Raw genomic sequence first — 22,147 nt, 5'->3', positions numbered from 1 at the left:
AAACATGAACTACAAACAATTTGATAAAACCTACCCACATCAGCCTGGGACTTAGTTAGGCGTGTAGAAATACAAGACTCATTGTTTCTTTTCTGAATGAACTTTTATTTTAGCTTTTAACATCATGACTTTTGCTAAAATTTGAAAAATTGTTTTGGGTGGATGTACGTCGATATCTCTTATCTTTTTAAAATTTGTAATTTAAACAAAAAATCCCTTCAACCAGTCCTTCATCGATTAGGACTTAGAGATTAAAAAAAGAACAACCCAAAACTCTTTCTTTTAAGATACAACACGACGTAGCTTTAACTGTTAAACAGAAACTTTATGTATGATAAACAAAATCATTTAATTCTATCATGGTTTGAAACGTCTAATGACAAAACGTTTATTTTGCTTCCTTGTTTTGCTGATGTATACATGTGGTTGTCATAGACAACAATCGACACGTGGACACTGTCTCTACCACACGAGGAGTATTCGCACCATCTGCTGGGTTACCGCGGAGGGAAAAGAAATGTTGAGTCTGAGAAGTTACGAAATCATTTGTGAACATATTCGAAAATAGAATGCCCGTCTATTTAAACGTAAAAAAATGACACACTCGATAAAGCAATGTGTACCTTTTACGCTTAAATATGAACATTTGATTTAATTTTTGTAACGAAAAGCTTCAGAAACTTAATATTTGTTTGAGATAAAACAACCACTTGTACAAATTACTGAGTAACCCGTTTTTAAATTAAAATGAAAATAAAACATCAGGGATGAGAGGTAGTATATAAATGATTATTCTACTTCGTTTTTGCAATTTCTCAAGTAGTTTTTAAGTTGTGAAATAAATGTGTCTGTCTCAATTTGTTTTAATTTAATTTCAAGACATTAGAATAATCTTCTATACCGTCAATTGCAATTATGTATCCTTTTTTTTATCTAGAAAAAGTTCATTCGGTCGATTGTCAAACATAATCGATCAATATACTTCTGTAATTTACAATAAGTATTAGAATTTCATTAATATTTTCATTTTCAAATTATCAAAAAAATATAGATAAATGTGTCTTCTACTTTGCCAAGTAAGAGATACAAAAATGATAGACAAATATTGTATGATTTCTTTTGGTTTTGCTTTTTATCGATCATCGTGATCATTTATCTAGTTTGTTTACACGGAACCATTTAAAAAATATCCTAACACGCTAAATATAGTGGTGAGTTCCAAAGAATGCTGTGCTTTATCAAATTTAGATTACTTATATCGTATTAAATGATTATATTAACTTCCTTTTCCTTAAGAACAAAATATAAGTTCTATTCATCGACATGTAGATAAATATAAATAAGGTAGTTCGAGAATCGCACACCATCACAATCCGAATTTTACAATATTTTTTTTCTCACTATTACACAGTCTTCTAGATATCCGGGATTGGTGTAGCTCTTGTTAACAATGTGAAAAAGTGTTTCTTTTAAAGGAATGATCGGCATGTTATATCATTGGTCAGCTCTGTTAATGCAATACGAAAGAATAACGCTACATGCAATTAGTATACATATCATAGACGTCGGAACTTTTCCAAAGTTATACATAACCATAACCACCCCTCCCCTCTTTTTTTTTTGCTTGCTTGTCAAGATTTAAGTCTAGCCGCCCGACTATCAATTTGCGTCCGACGCCACTGGATAAAGACCGTTTAATTGATTTCCGAAATAGCAAGGCATGTATAACCTTTACTTTTAGAAGGCGAATTATGCACTTTTGATTTTTATTCTATGCATTTGTGAAGAAAAACATGATTTGAATCATTATGTATGTAACTGTTTTGCAGGGTCTGATAAGATATATGATGATATACAAATGTTTTTATTTTGAATGTTTTGAACCAAAAATACAAAGTAATATACATATAAAGTTGCCCAAGTGTAGTTTTTCGAAGTTGAAAATCTATTCAAAATTCACTGTAAATGTTATTTTATACAAAATTGCGAGTTCAAATGGTCTAGAATTGTTTTTAAAACATGAAAAAGGGATTGTGATTAATTAATGTAAAATTATTTGCTTTCAAATGGAAAGCATTAATGTATTTATCTGATGATTGATCGGGGAGAGTCGTTGTTATTTTTCCTCTGGCAACCTTTGTTAAATTTCAAATTTATACAACATTTATACAACAATTACATAGATTAAACAATTAAACATCACGGGTGGATACACATTAAGTCAAAACAAGTGGCAAGTAACTTTGAGAATTGATATGAGGTGCTAGGTGTAGTAAATCCGAAGAAGATAGCGACCCCAAGAGATCTTCTTTCATTAGAAACCTTATGCAGATACACATTGTAAATAGAAAGCCAACCTGTACACTAACCCCGTTTATTGAAAAAGATTGAAGCACTGCATAATTTAAGATATTTTTTACGACTCAATATTTATTTCCTTTTTTTTAAGTCATAACAATGGATTAAAATGATATGTCGTCTCTTAATTTGTGAAGTAAGGAAATATGCTTTTATAGTCGGACATCATATTTTATAATATTAGTAAGCTCTGTAGTCGATACAACGATCTTGTCAGCAAATTCAATCTTCCACTGGGTCGCATGCTGACTGACGTTTTTCATACTAATTGTGGGACCATAATTAATCACCTAATTGTCTACGGACTTTCCGGGTTTTTTTCCGATTACGACAAAGAACACACGGCGGGTGTGACCGCTCAGCAGAGGATACTCACTCCTCCTAGACACCTGATCCTATATCTATCTTCTATAAAGGTCCGTGTGCTCTACTTTGAATTTTTGTTTCGTTTTATGGATTTTTGAGCGAAGATTTGCTTAGCCTTATGATCTTGTGATCTTATTTAATCGTCATAAAACAAAATATATTTTATGCAGTGACGTCGGAAACAAATTGAAAGTAGGAGAGGAAGGGCCTAGACTTATCAGAAATCATGACAAGTAAAAAACGGATTGTGGTTATAGTTATGTCTAATTTTGCAATACACTGTGTGTGGGGGGGGGGGGCGTTCACCCTCCGCCCGGTTCCTGCACCTACTGTATGTTTTGATCGATGTAAATTAAGGAAAAATACATAAATTTGTAAGACTCTTAAGTCTGATGGTCGTGCTTTTAGAGTCAGGTGGTCTGCGTCAAGTCCGAATATTTGTTGTAATTACGATCACTGATGTCCAATCGTCAAAATTCTAATGGTCCGTCTCCAAAACACGAGTCACGCCAAATGATAGGTTAAACTCCAAAATCCGATGGTTTGCATGTTTTCAAGCACTTTCCTAAAGTACATTTACGAACTACGAAGGAGAACGGGATAAGTTATCGAGTTCGACAGTGATAGTAGAAGGATGTGTTTACATAAAACGGCTGCTAAAACCAATAAATAAATAAAATGCATCTTGTGATATATGATATAATATGATTATATTATGATAAAATTAAGTCAATGATTTTAAATATCAGCATCTTAAATATACAGTGGGTGTTGTGTGGTAATGGAAATAGTAATCACTGTTTTGTTTACTTTATCTGTGATTGAAATTCACCTTTCTTTGTATTTTGTGCTAATACAATTTGAGAGTGGTGCATTGTTTTGGAGTAATGATGAATAAGGAATACAATTTTTGGTCTTTTACAAATCTATTTTGAACAACCCGATTTTGGCAATGAAAACCATATCTACCTAGAATTTGGCGCATAAGCGAGAACCACCCGTCTTTGGCGTGTCACGATAATAAACTTTGGCAACTAAACCATCAAACACTAGCGTCTCATACCATTGGAGTTTGGCGCAGACCATCGTACTATGGCGTGATCATCAGACTTTAGAGTGCCATCGAATTTTGGTGGCCACATACCTTAATCAATATTAAAACAAAATACATTTGTACATAACATGATAACGTTTAAAACATGAACAATTTGCTGTATTTGCACTGAATAACTTCATAGCATATTCCTCGATACATATTCACTGTAACAGCACATTTGTTCTGGCAACAAACTGACATTTCCCTCTTGATTTCATAAGTGCATTATTTTATCTTAGGCAGTAAAAGATAACAAACTTTAAACAATGTTATGTAATTTCATTATGAATGACATTTTTATTTGATAACTCATCAGGATTACGTTTATCGATATGGATATGGTTTGCATTTGTTTACACGGAAACATCCTCAAGTTGATAAAACATATTACACTGTGCCAAACTTCATGTGTATATCAGGAACAATTTTGAAATAATGTGGTACTATGCCCAACTTAATATTACCTACATTGCATTGGATAATAAGATCACTATTTTTCACTTCCTTTTCCTTAATGCCAAAATATAAAAAGCGTAAAAATATTTAAATACTGTCAAATTAGAATATTTTACAATTAACGATGCAGCCTGTAATAATATTCGTAGTGGCAATATCTGCAACAATGAAACATACTTTAGTAATTGGCTATCCCCTGAGTCAATTTTATTCTTATGGATCAACTGCAGCAGATAACAATTTACCGGCCAATGATGATAGTTACACTTCCAGTATTCCTATATCTGTTCCATTTCCTTTCTTTGGGTCATCGTACAGTTCGGTTTATGTAAGTATATGTACAAGGAACGGAAAAAGAATAAAATCAATTTGCAAATAAATAGTCACATTTTGTTAAAGAAAGTGTAAACTCTATTTTTCAAAACTTAATAATAACAAAAAATATAATGGGTAAAGCTTATTTCATTAAAGATAAATATTTTTTGAAATGTACATCTGAAGAGTAGATCTAGACGAATAGTTAGTGTTGTTATATGTTAATATACATGTATATAGAATTGCTTTTAATTCCAGTCGAGAAACTACATATATACCACTATATTTGAAATTAAAAACATTAAATATTGTATGCAGGTCAATAACAACGGTGACGTGACTTTTGACGCTCCATTAAGTCAGTATACCTCTCAAGCCTTTCCTGTAAGTGGATCCCATAAAATAATAGCGCCATTTTGGACAGACATCGATACAAGAAAAGGGGGGGATTTGTGGTATCGAACAACAACAGAACATACCGTTTTACAAAGAGGAACAAATAAAATCCGTTCTTTATTTCCTGAACTACATCACTTTTCTGCCACGTGGATGATGGTTGTAACGTGGGAAGATGTTGCTGCTTACGGATGCTCTTCCTCTGGAACTCTACTGTGTTCTCAAGTAAGATGTAATGCGAAACTAGCAGTATAAAGAATGTATTTTGTTTCGTTATTGCTTTTTACTGTAAAATGTATTATTTGAGTTTTAAAGAATGTTTATCCGACAATTATTACAAAAAAGTGAAACAAAGGAAGCATCATATATTATATTGGGTATTATTCAATGATTATCTAAAAGTTATCTAAAAGATAAAAGATTATCTAAAAGATAAATTTGGTTTAAAACACTTTTACATTTTTTTCAGCGTAACACATTTCAACTTGTATTAATAACTGATGGGGTTCATTCGTTTGCTGTATTCAACTACAATAAAATCACCTGGACCATGAGTACCCAGGTAAAAGATACGAAACCATTTTGATCATAATTATACATATGAAATATTAGTTTATATTAGTTTATATGGATTCAACTAATGATTGAAGTCAATTTATTTCAATGCTAGGTTGGGTTCAATGCTGGTGATGGAACACATTACTATGCTGTTCCTGGGTCCATGACAGACAGCATGTTAAATCTCCCTCAATTGTCAAACATTGGTGTCCCTGGCCAGTTTGTCTTCAGGGTTGATGAAAGTAACATTGCTAATGCTGGTGAGAACATTATATTACATCAATTTCTGATCTGTAACTTTATATATATATATATATATATATATATATATATATATATATATATATATATATATATATATATATATATATATATATATATATATATATATATGTGTGTGTGTGTGTGTGTGTGTGTGTATATACCATAGAATTTGAACAAATATATGAAACGTTCAGAAAATAAAAAGTAAACAAAGATATATATTAGTTATTCAAATCATAGCAAATTCAAAATTCAGAAAATGAAAAAAAATCGGCAATTGTTCTTCAAATTTATGATCATAACAATAGTACCACTTACAATATTTCAACATAATATTTGTTATGTTATGCAGATGTCATTGATGAGTGTATCAGTTCGCCTTGTATGCATGGAAACTGTTCCAACGAATATCTTCATTACGTGTGTATATGTCAACCAGGATACACTGGCATCAACTGTGAAATAGGTAATAGTTTTGTTTAGTCATTAATCAGACAATTGATCAAGCACCTTTATATTTTACTTTTAGCATGACAAGGCAGCTATTGTATTTCTTCACGTGATTTTAAGTGCCAAGTTACAGATTTTATTTACAGAAAAGACAAGTTTGTTGTTAAGCGCAATGCACATAAACGCTTCATATTTCGAAATATTCTTAATTTGCATATTATTTATCCTCAGAAATCGATGAATGCCAGAGTTCACCTTGCATCCATGGAAGCTGTATTGACCAACTCAATCATTACACCTGTCACTGTGAGCCGGGGTACACTGGATATAACTGCCAAACAGGTAAGTGCGTTTCTCGGTTTTTATAGGTTATCTTTTTACAGGTAGATAATATAATAAATGAGTGTTTGGTTTTCTTTTAAAGACATCGATGAGTGTTCCAGCTCGCCCTGTGTTTATGGTACTTGTTTAGATCTTGTCAATGGATATGTATGCAACTGTTTGCCAGGATATACAGGGAGGCACTGTGAAATTGGTAGGTAGACCGCATGTAATGTTTAACAGCTTGTACAACAGTTAAATGTATACAAGTTTTTTAAAATCACTTTTTAAAAACCATAAATTTGTTGTCTGAATGTACAATCAAGATTAATATTTATCGATTGAAGAACAAAAGAGCTACATTGAGTAATATATTAGAGGTAAAGATGAAAGGAAATCGATTTGTGTATTCGTGTCCGTTATTTCAGATTTGCCTCATTATATAAAAATGTGTTCATTCTTGTAAGACTGGAAAAAAACACTTGTGAACTTCTTTTATACATGTATGTTAGTTAAAACAAATTGTGTTCTTCTCTCCTGTAGATATCGATGAGTGTCAAAGTTCACCATGCATCAACGGAAATTGTACAAATAACATCAACTTCTACACTTGCCAATGTTTTGCAGGATTTACAGGAACAAATTGTGAAATAGGTCTGTATTTTAAAACGCATTGTTATCCATATAGTGTGATTTTGAAATATATTTGCTACCAGTGTGTTCAAAGAACACAGTCCTTAAATTTTCACGGTCTCAAACAAAGTATTTACATTTATTTACAGGTAAGGATAGTTAAAATACCTTTGTAAAATATACCTTTGTAACCAGCATGTACATTTGTACTCTAGAATCAGTTATATTTGACATCGAGAACAAATAAATAAGTTCTTCACAATAGACAGATTGCGTTTGGTACTATTTAATATTATTTCAAGAAACAATGTAATATAGTTTCTTTTCTGAAAATGAAATAAACAAGATGAATATTCATATAAAACATTTTCCCTAAATGTCTTTACACAGATATAGACGAATGTGCAAGCTCCCCTTGTGTGCATGGAAACTGTACGGATCAGGTCAATGGTTATGTATGTGAGTGCATTCCTGGTTATACCGGAGTTATTTGTGAAACAGGTATATAGCTTATGATATTCTCATTAATATTTTACATGATGGCTTGAAAAGTTTTAATAATAGAAACGAGAAACCTTTAAAGTCGTATGATGCCTATCAATGAACTTAACCGTCTTATATCCTTTCAGAAATAAATGAATGTGAAAGTTCGCCTTGCAGTCATGGCGTATGTCTTGATGAAATAAATGCTTATCAATGTATCTGTGATACGGGTTACTATGGAAGACAGTGTTCATACTGTAAGTGAAAGTTTAATATACTGATTTTGAAACGAGTTTCACAGAACATTTTTGTTTTAAAATCAGTCTCAAATAGTGAAATGTATTTATTAAAAAAGGAGTGTTTCTATTTGACGCAATAAATGTAAAACTTAAATTCTTTTCTCATTTGTTTTCTTTGTTTTCAATTGTAGTCGATGTCCTCTATTTATGGCCGCTGCTTGTAGGATTACTACTTTTACTTCTTTCCATTTTGTTATTGTTTCTGTGGAAAAGATGGAAGAGGTACGTACAAATTTATTGTCTGTGGTTTTTATATTATATGATAAAGTGAGAAGTAGCATACATATTATTAATTAAATAATCACTTATTTTAGAAAATATAACTGAAAGGAATATGCAATTATAATTACTGAGTAATTTTTCCTTTGATAAAAATCCCATAGACTTATCGATTTTTAAAAAATATTAAATATATTTTTTTCTTAAGACACTACCCGGGAGAAGAAGAGTCTGGGGTTCTTGCATTCAGTGATGTATCACTTGGACCTGGTAAAGCAGCTTTCCAATCTTCTCTACATGTAAATACAACAAAAATTTCGATTCCTGTAAAAGAAGGTGTTGGATTTTTTGTGAAGATGAACCGTTCGTTTACTTCATCAAGCGTTGTAAAAATGGTAGAAAAAGTAAAAATGTCAGCCAACAGAGTTTTAGAGAAATTGACACCGTTTAGGACTAACAAAGTAACAATAAAAGACTGTGAAGTAAATACAATATCTTAAGCAATATATGTCCTTTGTAAAATAAATTCTATCGACAAATTTGTGATATTCTTTCAATACTGTAATTTAATTACCATATCATTTTCATTCATCTATGTATACGTGTTTACTGTGTGATTTCGTACAATGTAAGCAATGATATGATAACGTTATAGAAAGCAATTGCTCAGTGTGAATTTCCAAAAAATTCTCAATGTTATATGCATAAATTATTCTTAAATTTTGTAATGTTATGAATATCATGTATATTTATTTATTTATATTTTTTATTCATTTATACGTTATTTATTTATGACTATTTTTCTATTAGATTTACATGTATAACTGCTTCGATATTTTATCATCTAGAAACCATTATGTTATACAATGTGACCAGTCCGTTGTTGGTGTACCATTATACATGAATATGTCCAGTTTGTTACATCCTTCTTGTTATACATACATGTAATTAAATGGTCTGTTCATCAAGGAGTTGTTCGACATTTTGGTAAACATAGCACTTTCAATAAAATTCTTTAATTAAATACACACATTAGTGTCAAATTGGTTTCGTAGTTCTCATTTAAATTCAATGGACGAAATAGCCAAATAAGTTTTTTTTGGAGGTTGAGTCTGATATCATAAGTGATGAACCTGTCCGAAGCAAACATACGTTATCTTTATAACTTTTGCACTTTGACCAATTTCTATATAATTTCTGTTATGACACAAATATGTATATGTTCAATTTGCCTTAATAAGGCAAAAGTTGATTCCTCACCTTTGATTTGAAAGGAAAAAAATTAACTATGTTCAAGTATTTAGCATTGTTTATTTTTTTACATGTTGTATATAATTGGTTTATATGATAAAGTTTTTCGTCATTTGTTATTAAATGACCAATTTCGATTCAACTATGTGTTTTAGTCCATCATTTTGAAATCAAACAAAGCAAAAACATTCAGAGTGAAGAGTTAACAAAAATATATATGTTCAGTTTGCCTTACTTCTTACTTGTTATATTCCATTTAATGGTTTGTTTAACAGTTTAAATACTCTTTGGTAATAGCTACTCATGTTTTAAAACTGCTCTAATTAATCACACAGTTATTTGTCGAATAGTTTTTGTAGAATTAAAAGAAGGAGTTGGGTTACTGGTACTCAATGACTGTTTTCCTTGTTCTTTAAGGCATGTAAACATTTAATATAGATGAATAAGTCATATTAGTGTTTTTTGTGGGTTTTTTTTAGTTCTTTAAGAAAAATGTTATAGAATAAAATTTCTATATCCCACTCTTTTTGCTATCAGTTGTGAAAAATTTTGGCGCAGTTGTTGTTTAGAGGACATTCAGTTTGTTTCAATAATATGATAATAATGTCTTATTGATAATGAAAGTTACGTGGGGTTTAAATTGATTAGGAATCAAATCAAACTGAATTGTGAAGCACCGACCTGTTCGTCTTCTTTACACATTCTTGAATTATGCAGTGGTATTTAATAATTTGTTGAAAGCGAAAGTTGACCTTTTAAAGAAATATACACTTTCCTTTTTTATGCATCAATATTTTTTGTTTCATAATGTTGTAATTTGGACTAGGTATATAGTTGTCACAATTGCAAATGTTGGAAATATGCCAACAAAAACCGGTATTCAATGCATTAGAATTGCCTCCAGATTGCAAACCTAAGTCCTTTCTATTACAAAATATCGAGATAACTGAATGAAATAAAAAAAGACATCGTATGGAAGACGAGAATAAATTAAAAAATTGGAATGATTAATGTTTTTTCTCTAATGGATTCGGACTTACCATGGCAGACTAACCGCGCTAGGTATTTAGAGTTTAATTGCCATTTTGTATAATTTATTAACTACTTATACAGAACCCGAACATTTAAGATACTCTATTTCTATATTTAAAGTATGTGCAAAACAAAATGACAAAAAGTCAAACATGTATTGATTTTATTGTTATTTTTTGAAGGTTGATAACAGACTCTCTGCAGACATATAAAGAAGGTAAGAAGAGAGCTAGTTACAACTTTTATTAGAGAATGTTCAAATATATATATATAAATATATATATATATATATATATATATATATATATATATATATATATATATATATATATATATATATATATATATAAGAACAGAGAATAGTTCTATTAATTTGCTCCTCACGTTTTGTAAAACTATATTAAGTTCCTACTCTGTCAACATGGTACATGTAATGGTTTTCCTCCTGCAATGCAGATGACTTTCATTTAAAAAAAAACCATTTAAAACAGTAAGAAGACCCGATGTTGTTATTATTAAATCTTCTAGTGAGAAGAAAAATTAGAAGACGTACATGTAAAAAATTATTCACACGCAAGGGGAATAATTCAGGCTGATAGCAAATACAAGCAAATTAAAGTTGATGGGTGACATATAGTATTTGGTGATGTCATTACCCAATTTTTAATTTTCTGGACCGTGGCAAATCTTTTGTGTTTATATTTTAAAACACAGTGTTTTAAAAGACATAATCGACTGTAAAATACATGTACCATTAATCTATATTGATATATAGATCAATAAGGTATTACACAACGATCTATGCAGTGATTCTATGTCAAATAATTATACAGCTTTTAATTTCTGCTACTCAAATGCACTACCAAACATATATATCTGTGTTCTTCTAAATAAGATAATTAAATGGTGTGTGTTTATAATTGTTCTCGTTTACAAACTAGTGCATAATGTAAAGTCGTAAATCACGGTATTTGTCATTTGTGAATTTCAAGAGTTTCTTTTATCATAAATCCTTGTAAATTCAGTATGTCTTTTAAATATTGGACAAAGTCTAGAATATGCTAAACTGAAAGTATTTTATTTGAAACTAATACTCATCAGCAGAAATGTCACGTGATCTATTTTGGATAAAAGTTCATTATTGTTCCTGTTTCATCAGACTGAGTAATATTCACAAACATGAATAACCTGACGGATCTTATTTTCATTGAGTTGATCTATTGATGTCATTGCAAAAAAGGCTATTTTTCTTAATTATTGTCATCTGTAAGTAAGGTAGTCCTGATTTATACCGGTATGTACTTTATCCATGTATAACTCATAAATAAGGGTGTGGCTTCAGGTGGGGTGGGGTCATATTTTAAATAAAAATTTATAATTTGTCGACCACCCAGCTCCCCTACCCTTCTTCTCAAAATCCATTTTGCCCAAAAAACTGCTACTTGCATGAAAGCATACTCATGATTAGGCAGATTAGATTCAAATTTGTAAAAATCATGATCCCAAGAGGTAGGATAGAGCCACAATTGACATCAAATGTTTAACAGGAATATATAGAGAAAAACAAAGAGATCCTCTCAAAATCAAATTGGCAGAAAAATCTTTACCTGAATGGAAGAATACTTGTGTAAAATAGATTAAGTTTGTTCAAATTATAATCCCTGTGGATAGTGTGTGATCATAATAGGAAGATGGGATTTTAACATTGAAATATATTTTGAGAACAAACCTCTTCTCAAAAATTAAACAAATTGATCAGAGAAGCTGTAACTAGTGTGGAAGCATCTTCAGGTAGAATAGATCAAGTTGGTCACATCATGGTTATCCAGGAAAGAGTGAGATTATAATGGGGGGGGGTTAAATATCTGTGTATGATTATGAAATCAACCTGTTTCAAAAGGCGCTAATTGTTTAACATAAGAATGTCTTTAAAAAATTAACTCTTTTTACACAGGATCCATGAAATAGGTCAGTGTTCAGTATATTAAAAACTAAATTTTGGAATTAGATTTATTATGATCAATGTTTCCCACATGCCTCTTGTTTTTTATTCACACGTTCCATTTATTATATTTTTATGATCGTTTTTAATATTATTAGCGAATATAGTTTAACTATTTACTTTATTTATTGTCATTATTTGCTTCAATTAGAGTCGACTAGAGGAAAACTAAATCTGCAAAATAGGAGTCCTTAACACTTTTGGGAGAGGTTACAGCTGGCTGTGGGTACAGAGGATGATGTACACATTCGACGAGAAGTCAATGCAATCTATATGAATTCTCTGTGTGCTTCTCAATCCTGTGATTACATGTCTGGGAGCAAAGGTGAAGGATTTTCGTTTTCATGGAGTGATCTTGACATCATGACCTCTGAGCTCGAGCTAAATATAAACATAGATTCGATGCATAAGGAATGTGCATATATAGCTCTAAAAAAGGATGTCAACCGGGATTCTGTAAACTTTTGCAAGCTTACAATTCATGTAGAAGTAAATGCAAATATAGCTATTTATCTAGAATCACGTTTTTACTAATTAACCAAGAGCTCCGGTTTAATACAAACTCTGACCAAATAAACCAAGGGCCTTGTTTTTCGACAAAATACCCAGTTGGATTCGACCTTTGTCATGTATTACCAGTACATCCAGATACCTCTAATAAATTCTTAAAAACCTTTCAAACAAAGTTCTGGAATGGCGTTAAAATGAGAATAATTAACGACAGCACTACAGACAGTCATGCATTGTGTTCCAAAATGCCCAGAACAGGGAGACGACGAAGGACTTCAGTGGTTGATTTCCTTTTCCGTCCTTGAGCAGGTTATTGTCCATTCATTCAATTACGTTCAGTTTTGTTGTTACGGATTGATGAAAATATTGCTTCATGTTTTTTTTTGATCTGTGCTCTGACACACAGGACACAATTTCCTCTTATCATTTAAAAACAGTTCTCTTTCATGTCCTGGAAGATGTCCATACTGATTTCTGGATTCCACAAAATATTTTCTACTGCCTACGAATCTGCCTGACTCGACTTTAACTGTTTGTTATGGAAGGCCGATGTTCAAATTATTTTATACCCGAAAGTAACCTTTTCCTAAAAATCAGATTTACTGAGAAAAAATGCCAAATACAGAAAAAACTTTATGAAGTGCTCCTTTATGAAAAAGCATATATATGTTTTACTGTTTCTTTAGTAATTCCCATAAATGCAATGATATTAAGAAACGCAACTCACGAAGTTCGTACGTTTCATTCATTATGCTCAGCACTTACTGTCGTGAATGGACATCAAACCACGTATCATGAGTGCATACATTCAGTTCTAAGAATCATGAACGCTTTGCAATTTGAGAAAGACCATATGAGAATTACTATTTTTAAATACATATCGTTATCAGTTATGAAGAGAATAGGCATTATTTTGTACGATACATATGTTCTGACAGGTTATGAGTCGTGTCTGTTCTCGGCAGAAGTAGCACTCATGTTTGCACAACACACTAATGTGTTTGGTGTAATCTGCTTAGCAACCTTGTGGCATTGTCAAGGAAGATATCAGCAATGCATCAATTTGATTGTCAATGCTACAACGAATTCTGCTGGTATCCCTCTTGCTATGATTATTTATAATGAATCCCTTATAACTAAATGTACCAAAACCCCATGTGATTATATCAGTTTGTTTTGGTACAACTTTATCAAACCGACGGTAGACATAGATCGAAACAGTCATCTCTGCCCAAATGAGCTAAAAAAATCTTGTCAAAAAGTCTGAATTTTTATATTTTAGCACATATCTTGAATCGTATAATTACTTTTTATTGTTTCTTAGCTATTACCATTTGCGCCAAGAAGCTGAATGTACATTTGTATAAGAATGATGTCGGAGCTGCTTAATTCATGTAAAGATATTCCTTGTTATTTAATTGACGGTATAATAGAGAAAAATACAAAAAAGCTGGTAGATATTGCAAAGAAAAAAATGAAAAACTTTCGTTCATAGATATTATCATCCTATTGAATAAATCACGGATGATTCAAACATTAAAAATTGGTACAGTGCTGGTAAAGTATGTAAAATATCTTTTTTTATCTATATGCCAGTTCAAGACTTCAGTTTCGTAACAAATGCATAGGTTTTTAGTTTACAAATATGTAAACATGAATAATATTAAGCGATATATGAACATATTCTCTGTGAAGTAATCAAGGTTTTCTCAAGTTGATTTGTATTAGCAATAATTACAACATCTATAGTAACTTCTTAAAAGAAACCGATTAAATATTTTGATGCATACAAGTACGTTTGCAAGCAAATTAAAAACAAGTGTACTTTTCATTTAAAAGAATTCATTTATCATATTTTTTCATTTAGTTGTTTGTCAAATCTTTGAAATAGATAATTTTTTTCTGCACAAGTATCTTTTGGTAGCTACATGTATATGTATATTGTACATATATCTTCAATCAAATGTAATAAAGCATACGGTACTGTAATTTTGCATTCAAAAAATTAACTTTAAGGAATAAAAAAATCATTGACTTACTATTATGGAGTAATGATTCAGTCAAGTTTGTGATCAAAGCCTGAAGGGATTTGATATGATTGATCCAGTACCGACTAAAAGGGGACGAAGATGCTCTTGATATTGACAAGTTTTCCTTAAAAACACAAATTTTAAATATTTGACTGTTTTCAATTTCATTAAAAGATGAAAATGATTTGATACATTTTCCATTTACGAATTAATTACAATGTATTATGTCATTTTTGAAATTGATTTCACTTTTAACTATTTCTTATTGTTACAAATATACATGTACAATGTATATCAAGGGGTGTGTTATTTATGTATGTGGTATTTATTGAATAAAATATTTTTAAAAACTACTGTTACTTTGGTACACCTTCTGGAATGATTTTATATGCAATCCGTTTATTTTTAAATAAAGTATATTTCAGACTGAAATAATTTGTAATCTTCAGTTTAAATTATCGCTGGTTTGAATTGATATATCGTTACATAAGATAAGAATGAACTACCGTTTATCGTTGACTGATCTACAGATAATTATGTTTTTTTAATTTATTAGAATACTTACATGTAGAACTTAATTTATATATTTTTGTCTTAGATTCATAGTGATGGTTGCCGTTGTAAAAAAAAATTCACCTGTTTTGTAGCTCTGAAATAATTAAAGAAAGGTAAAGAAAACATTTCCCGTTATCTAAGTAAACAGAAAGAATAAAACTACACATGCAGATTATGGTGGGTTTTTTTTTAATCACAAATCAACAGATTTTTTCCATTTTCAATGAACTAATCTTCGATTTCGTGCTATTCATAATACTGATCTGGATTAAATAAGTCAGAATTTTAATGTTTTCATTATTTTTATTACATAATCATTTTGTTATAAATTGGTTAAGAGTTAAGATAGTGTGGAGTATACTACCAGTGTAATGAACATTTGCTTTATCAAACGGGTGATGCTTTATCCGAACTTTTTTGACACAGCCCCTCGCTTCAACACGTCAGTGACCTATTTTCGAAGATTTGCTATTGGACTTTCAACATAAATTTTCTACTACCAAAAATTGATTTAAAATAGATTTTGTCAAAGATTTAAATTACAAATATGAAGGAAAACACATAACTGTGTGGCATAGGCGTCGGAACTGGGGGAGGGGGGGCTTAGCCCCTTCCCCCTGTTTTTTGCAAAGTTATATACATAACCGTAAACCAAGACCCCTTTTTTGCTTTTCTAGATTTATGAGAAGTGTAACCCCCCCCCCTTTCAATTTGCTTCCGACGCATTTGTGTAGTAGTTAACGTGATTTCCAGTTTTATATACATATATATAAAGTTCATCCTGACGAAAACAGAACGCTTTGGTTGTGTTTATTTACAAGAACTTACCAAAATATTTTTTCTTAAAACTTTTATTCCATCACGAGTAAGCATCCTTATTCAATATTTTCAATTTCGAATCAGTAGGCTAGTGTTTGTTTTATAAAACATCAACAACTGTTCCTCGTTCGAGTCGATTCAAACTAACAAGCATTTGCAAATTGATTATTCAAGTCTTCTTTTCAGTATTTCCATTTAATCAAGTGATTAAGCTCTAAGACGAAATATTTAGAGCTGAAAATCATTTCAAGATTTAGTTCAGTGAAACTTTACATTTACACAGCTACATTTACTTCCAAAATGACGTACTAAATTGTATTGCGCAAGGTCACAATAACTGCACAACACAACGTTGCATCATCGATTAGGCTTGGGAAAAAAACCAATTCCTGTCATTTAGGGGCTGTATCAAAAGCTTTATAATTTAAATCAAATCATATGAGATAAATAGAATATCTACATTGTGTGATTTTATATTTGCTTTATCCAACGAGGTCGGTAAGCCTCGCCAATATATATACAACATTTCAACTCATTGGTTAAAGCAAATATAAAATCACACTACATTGTATATAGATATCCTCTATGTATACATGTGTTATAAATTATTAAAATGAATTACTTACTTGTAATTTTTAAATATACCTATCCCAAGTGTATACGTTCCTGCTCTTGTTCTCCTCAAGTACTGGGAAATGTAGTCATTATCATTCCCTAGACCATCAACATTGTAACTAAAGTGCTTTTGACCTCCCAATACTCATCACTATAAAATTCATTTAAACAAAATTTGTTTGAGTTATTCTAACATACTACAGAAGTTAAAGATCACATAACAAGTTCATTTAAAATGGCATAAATTTATTATTAAAAAAACCACTATATCTTTTATTTTCATTCTCTCAACTTATCACTGGTATGAATTATACAAATGTTACATATCTACAAAATGTTAGTCAACAACAAATTAACGGTCACTGCTTTAACAAAACAAACAGTCCTACAAAATCCCAATATGATGTAGATGACAATGAATCTACTGCAAATTAGAAAACATAGAATCCCCCTTATTATCTTTATTGTATTGACATTTTTAACGCCTTATTGTTATTGAAAAGTTTTTTGTAAAATATTAAAATCCCCATATTTTCAAACTGTTCTTCCATATGATCACATTGACTTGCACTGTCTGCTAATCTACTGTTATGTAATCAGATTCGACTAAACCTGGCAATCTACTATAATATTCTGCTGTTCTCTCTCCATACCATTCCACATGGTTCATAATTTATCCTACATTGGCAACCGAACTATATAAAGCAAGAGTCACTGCGCACCCTGCTCTAAAGCTATGAGGAGTCTCACCCTCATATATTCCTAACAAAGTGAAAAACCGAAACAGTCTTTCATACATTACCGAATATGTCACTCTATCACCTATGACTACCATTCTCTAAAACAACTCGAAAACGAAAACCATTTGTAAGACCCACACCCATTCTTTTACAACATTGAACGTATGTGGGCAAACCAATTATTGGGCAAACAGTCTTGTCTCTGCCTCTCTTAATAGCGAAAACATGAGATTTATGTTTATTACCTCTTAAAGTTTTCCCAAATGTTTGTTTTATTACTAAACCAGAGTTGTCATCCAATCTCTTTACCTCCTGTTCTACACGCATTGCCAAGTCATTTGCCTTATTACCCCCAAAGAACTGTAATTTCATCCAAGCTTGATCTCTAGGGAGCACATATCTTTCCTTCGATGAAATATATCAACTCTACACAATTCATTAGAGAGGTTTAGCAAACTAACGTGTACGCGTACCTTTAAGTGTAGAAAGGAAAATATGTGCATTACGTCATCTGATTTTGTAATGACGAATTTCTACACATATACATGTACATTGATGAACATACGTGTTAATGCAAGAGTACCTGAAAGGTACAACTTGTAGCTTCTGTTTCCTATTTGGCCATTTATTTTAACAAACGTGTTTATTTTTTTAAGCTTGAGTATTTAATGCAATAACTAATATCAACAAGCACAAATTTTCATTAACATTTAATAAGTTATTGGAGTTTTAGTACACGAATCACATTTCCTCCAAAACGGCTCTGTTACAGTGTATTTTATTCATATGTGAATAGTTAAAATATACATGACTGTATGAAAATGATGTTCCACAGCATTAATACCGGCAATTCTGAATTTTCAACTGTGACCAAACATTCTATTATTAGTAGGAGAGAATATCTAGAATGGCATTTAAAACTTTTACACGTGCAGGTACGCGTTAAAACTGCTAAACAAGAAAAGTTACGTGAACGGCTACGTGTAGTTCTAACTTGTAACTTACAAGTACGCGTACCCGTTGGCCCGCTAAACCTCTCTATTATTTATATACGAGGCAATTCTCTTTACTTTACCCAAAACCATTGGCATAGGAACTACATGCGCTGCTCCTTGTTCTTCTTGAATAGGTTTCACATACTGTTTGATGCAATGTGCCGCTGCAGGGTTACTTGTATCACTTCTCTCATCCCAGAATTTACCACGACCCATTTCGTAAAAGACCTCCAACAAGTTTTGTACCATGACAGATACTGTCCCAACTACGAATCGTCTTGGACATTCACCACTTCCAAATTCTTTAGAACCCAAAAATATACAATATTTTTTATGAACTTATGTTTTACTAAAATCATCCTTCCGTAGCAGAAAATGCTTTGGATCATCAGGGGTACAAATAAATATTGTGCAATCTTTTCTCAACTGTGGAAAAAATAAATTCATAGAGTTTTTCAAACAATCTTTTCTCTTAGATAAACATGATGATGTAAGATATGTCATTCAATTTCTTAATCCTCTTGTCAATCTTAACCAGATCAAAGCTTTCTCCTACAAAATGAAATATAAATAGTTTATAAAAACAATCACCTAAAAGCAACAAGTGGCCATCTCAGACCCTTATTATCATTATCGAAAACTTTTCTACTAGAGGTAACCCTTATTACTGCCTTATCTCCCTTGGTCCCTAATTTTAAACTCTGGACAACATGCTTTTAAACAAAAGGCCACCAAATTTTTCAAACAATCTTTTCTCTTAGATAAAGATGATGATGTAAGATATGTCATTCAATTTCTTAATCCTCTTGTCAATCTTAACCAGATCAAAGCTTTCTCCTACAAAATGAAATATAAATAGTTTATAAAAACAATCACCTAAAAGCAACAAGTGGCCATCTCAGACCCTTATTATCATTATCGAAAACTTTTCTACTAGAGGTAACCCTTATTACTGCCTTATCTCCCTTGGTCCCTAATTTTAAACTCTGGACAACATGCTTTTAAACAAAAGGCCACCAAACAGATACAAGCTTGATCAATGGTAGGGCACAGGTGCAAAGACCAACTCTCTGTTCCCTTAAAAATAGGAGTACAGGATGTATGAGGGCCAAAGGGTATTAACAAATGCATTAACCACCACTGACAAATCGTGAGGAAACAAATTTACACCGGATGAATATAGGGTAGGATGTTGGGTAAAATGTGAGTTTGCTGTACTTCCTGACGATTTCATCACATTAGAATCAATAGCCATGAGGTCCACTGAATGAGGTCCAAATTGCCTTTCAACACACTGTCATGAACCAATATTCAAACACGCACTTTAACTAAGACTACGTGAAGGTAAATCTGCCTCATTCAAATCTGAGGGTATATATTGCATGTGCAGATCAGGATTACAAGAAGTCGCCAACTGAAATATATGTTTTGTTATGTTCAAAGATCTACCCCGTCCTCCTTGATTGTTCTAAACACTCAGAACAGCAACATTATCTACCAGTAAGTCAACCCTTGAATCTCTATTTACTTCTTCTACTGACTCCAAGACCTGAAGGACTGCCTCAGTTTCCTTCAAATGAATAAGTCTACTGTCGTTTGTCTACAAAAAATCTCCAAGGTCAATCTTTTCCCCCTGAAAATAAACTACTGCCCCATACTTGTAGCCAGAAGCATACTTGCTTATGACTCTCTGACCTCCACTTTGAGTAACCCTTCCATAGGTCTAAGAAACGCCAGTACTTATATTTTTTTGATTTTTATAACCCCACATGAAATTGCATTATTAACTTCCCCGCAGTACAATTTAGCTCCTGGAATTGCAAAACCCATCGAAACACACTTGCCTGCAAAACGCTGGAAAGTGCGAATAGAAATCTTACTGCCTGCCACAAGTGACTCTCTTAACTCTCTGAACTTAAACTTTTTATCCTCTGGCAAGATATAAGCTTACTTTATGGAATTTAACAAAAATCCAAGGAACCGTACACATTGTTGGGGTTCCAGGCATGATTTTTCAAGTGATTTTGTGTAACCTAATAATGTTAAAATTTGAAGTAGAGCGTATATCACCCTAAAATATTCCTTTGCTTCCAAGTCATTAGTGCCCTCTAATGGGTCAGTTATCATCAAACGGTCATCAATATACTGAGTTGTTATTAGATTCAATTTTCTAAGATAAGATGTAATTGGCATTCCAACAGTTTGATAAACATATGGTGAGGCCTTCCATTCAAAAGGCAAAACTGTGTAAACCATGATAAATCCACTAAATTCAATCCCAAAGAAAGTCTGTGAATTTTCTGACAAAGCATTGTGTTCATAGTCTGACTTTTCATCATATGTTGACATCGATGCCTTTGAATCTATCAACCTTTGAACATCACTTAAAGTTTCAAGACGAAAGGGAGAATCTTTTATCCACAAATTTAAGTACCTTCCATCCAAACATAACAGTGGTTTAGATGGCTCTACTAACAACGGCATCACAACCCTAGGCATGTTACATTCACCAATCTTCCTTAGAACTCTTATGGCTCCTGACCTTATTTTCTCAAACAAAATCTGGCATGCAAACTCTTTGTGATCCCTTCAACTAACACTATTTTCTAAGAAAACACTTAGAGGTATCATACTGTCATAAGAAAGACCTTTAAAATTTCCTTTGGAATGTGAAAAGAATTCCATAACATCAACACCTTGTGTAAGCCACATACTTATTTTAAACTAAATACAACTCCTTACTCAAACATCATTCCAATGATCCAAATTATGATGTATCTGATCTGACATATATAATTTTGGGTCACGCAACGGTAAATTGTTAATGTCAAAATCAACTCCTTGAAGAACAGGCTCAGCTGTAAGATGTTTGGTTACAAATGAGGGAGTCCCTGCTTCCAATGTCACCAATGATGAATTTTGTCTTAGTTCTACACCAGTTTGATCAAAATCAAGTCTTCTCTCCTATTCTGGTATTTTAAAATATGTATTTTCCTGTAAATATAAATTTATGGTCAATTTACCGAGGGTCCAACATGGGAGACATATGGGTGATGGAACTCCCTCACTTGTAACCTACGTGAATAAATCCACTAACACTTAGTTGTCTTCAGGTTACAAGGTCAGGCATTCCATGACATACATTTTCTCAAAATGTTTTAACTATCTCATCAATGTAAAAGTACAAATAAACACGAAAGTGATGAAATACTGTGTTTATAAATCTCAAAATCATACAAAATGTTGAGAATAACATCTTCACAAAGAAATGTGGGAAATTCACAACCAAAGTAATTCCTAACATTGCAATGTTGAAAGCACTAGACATTGGAGACCCCCTATAATCTATCTGACTAATAACCCATACTTTCCAAAGGAAATTCT

The 22,147-nt window shown here is 31.8% G+C and overlaps 1 protein-coding gene and 1 pseudogene across 1 annotated transcript; both read left to right on the top strand.

The window, feature by feature from the left end:
* Window positions 1-517: 517 nt before the first annotated feature.
* LOC128175968 (sushi, nidogen and EGF-like domain-containing protein 1) lies at window positions 518-10,186 on the top strand. The gene is made up of 13 exons (XM_052841910.1): window positions 518-533; window positions 4,459-4,604; window positions 4,910-5,212; window positions 5,457-5,549; window positions 5,658-5,805; window positions 6,162-6,275; window positions 6,491-6,601; window positions 6,684-6,794; window positions 7,124-7,234; window positions 7,604-7,714; window positions 7,843-7,953; window positions 8,127-8,217; window positions 8,423-10,186. Exons 1-13 carry the CDS (start codon window positions 518-520, stop codon window positions 8,712-8,714), a joined length of 1,758 nt encoding a protein of 585 aa, XP_052697870.1. The 3' UTR covers window positions 8,715-10,186.
* A 2,513-nt stretch (window positions 10,187-12,699) lies between these two features.
* On the top strand, window positions 12,700-15,271 carry LOC128175970 (uncharacterized; annotated as a pseudogene).
* Window positions 15,272-22,147: the final 6,876 nt, after the last annotated feature.

The sequence above is a fragment of the Crassostrea angulata genome, chromosome 3, assembly GCF_025612915.1.
Source record: "Crassostrea angulata isolate pt1a10 chromosome 3, ASM2561291v2, whole genome shotgun sequence".
Classification (NCBI taxonomy): domain Eukaryota; kingdom Metazoa; phylum Mollusca; class Bivalvia; order Ostreida; family Ostreidae; genus Magallana; species Magallana angulata.
This window is presented reverse-complemented; position numbering and strand designations above follow the sequence as displayed.

What these genes read in the sequence shown, in the direction of transcription:
- LOC128175968 (XM_052841910.1), top strand. An exon ending in CATCGTACAGTTCGGTTTAT is followed by an intron (nt 4,605 to 4,909) that starts GTAAGTATATGT and finishes TATTGTATGCAG; the next exon opens with GTCAATAACAACGGTGACGT. An exon ending in TGGATATAACTGCCAAACAG is followed by an intron (nt 6,602 to 6,683) that starts GTAAGTGCGTTT and finishes TTTCTTTTAAAG; the next exon opens with ACATCGATGAGTGTTCCAGC.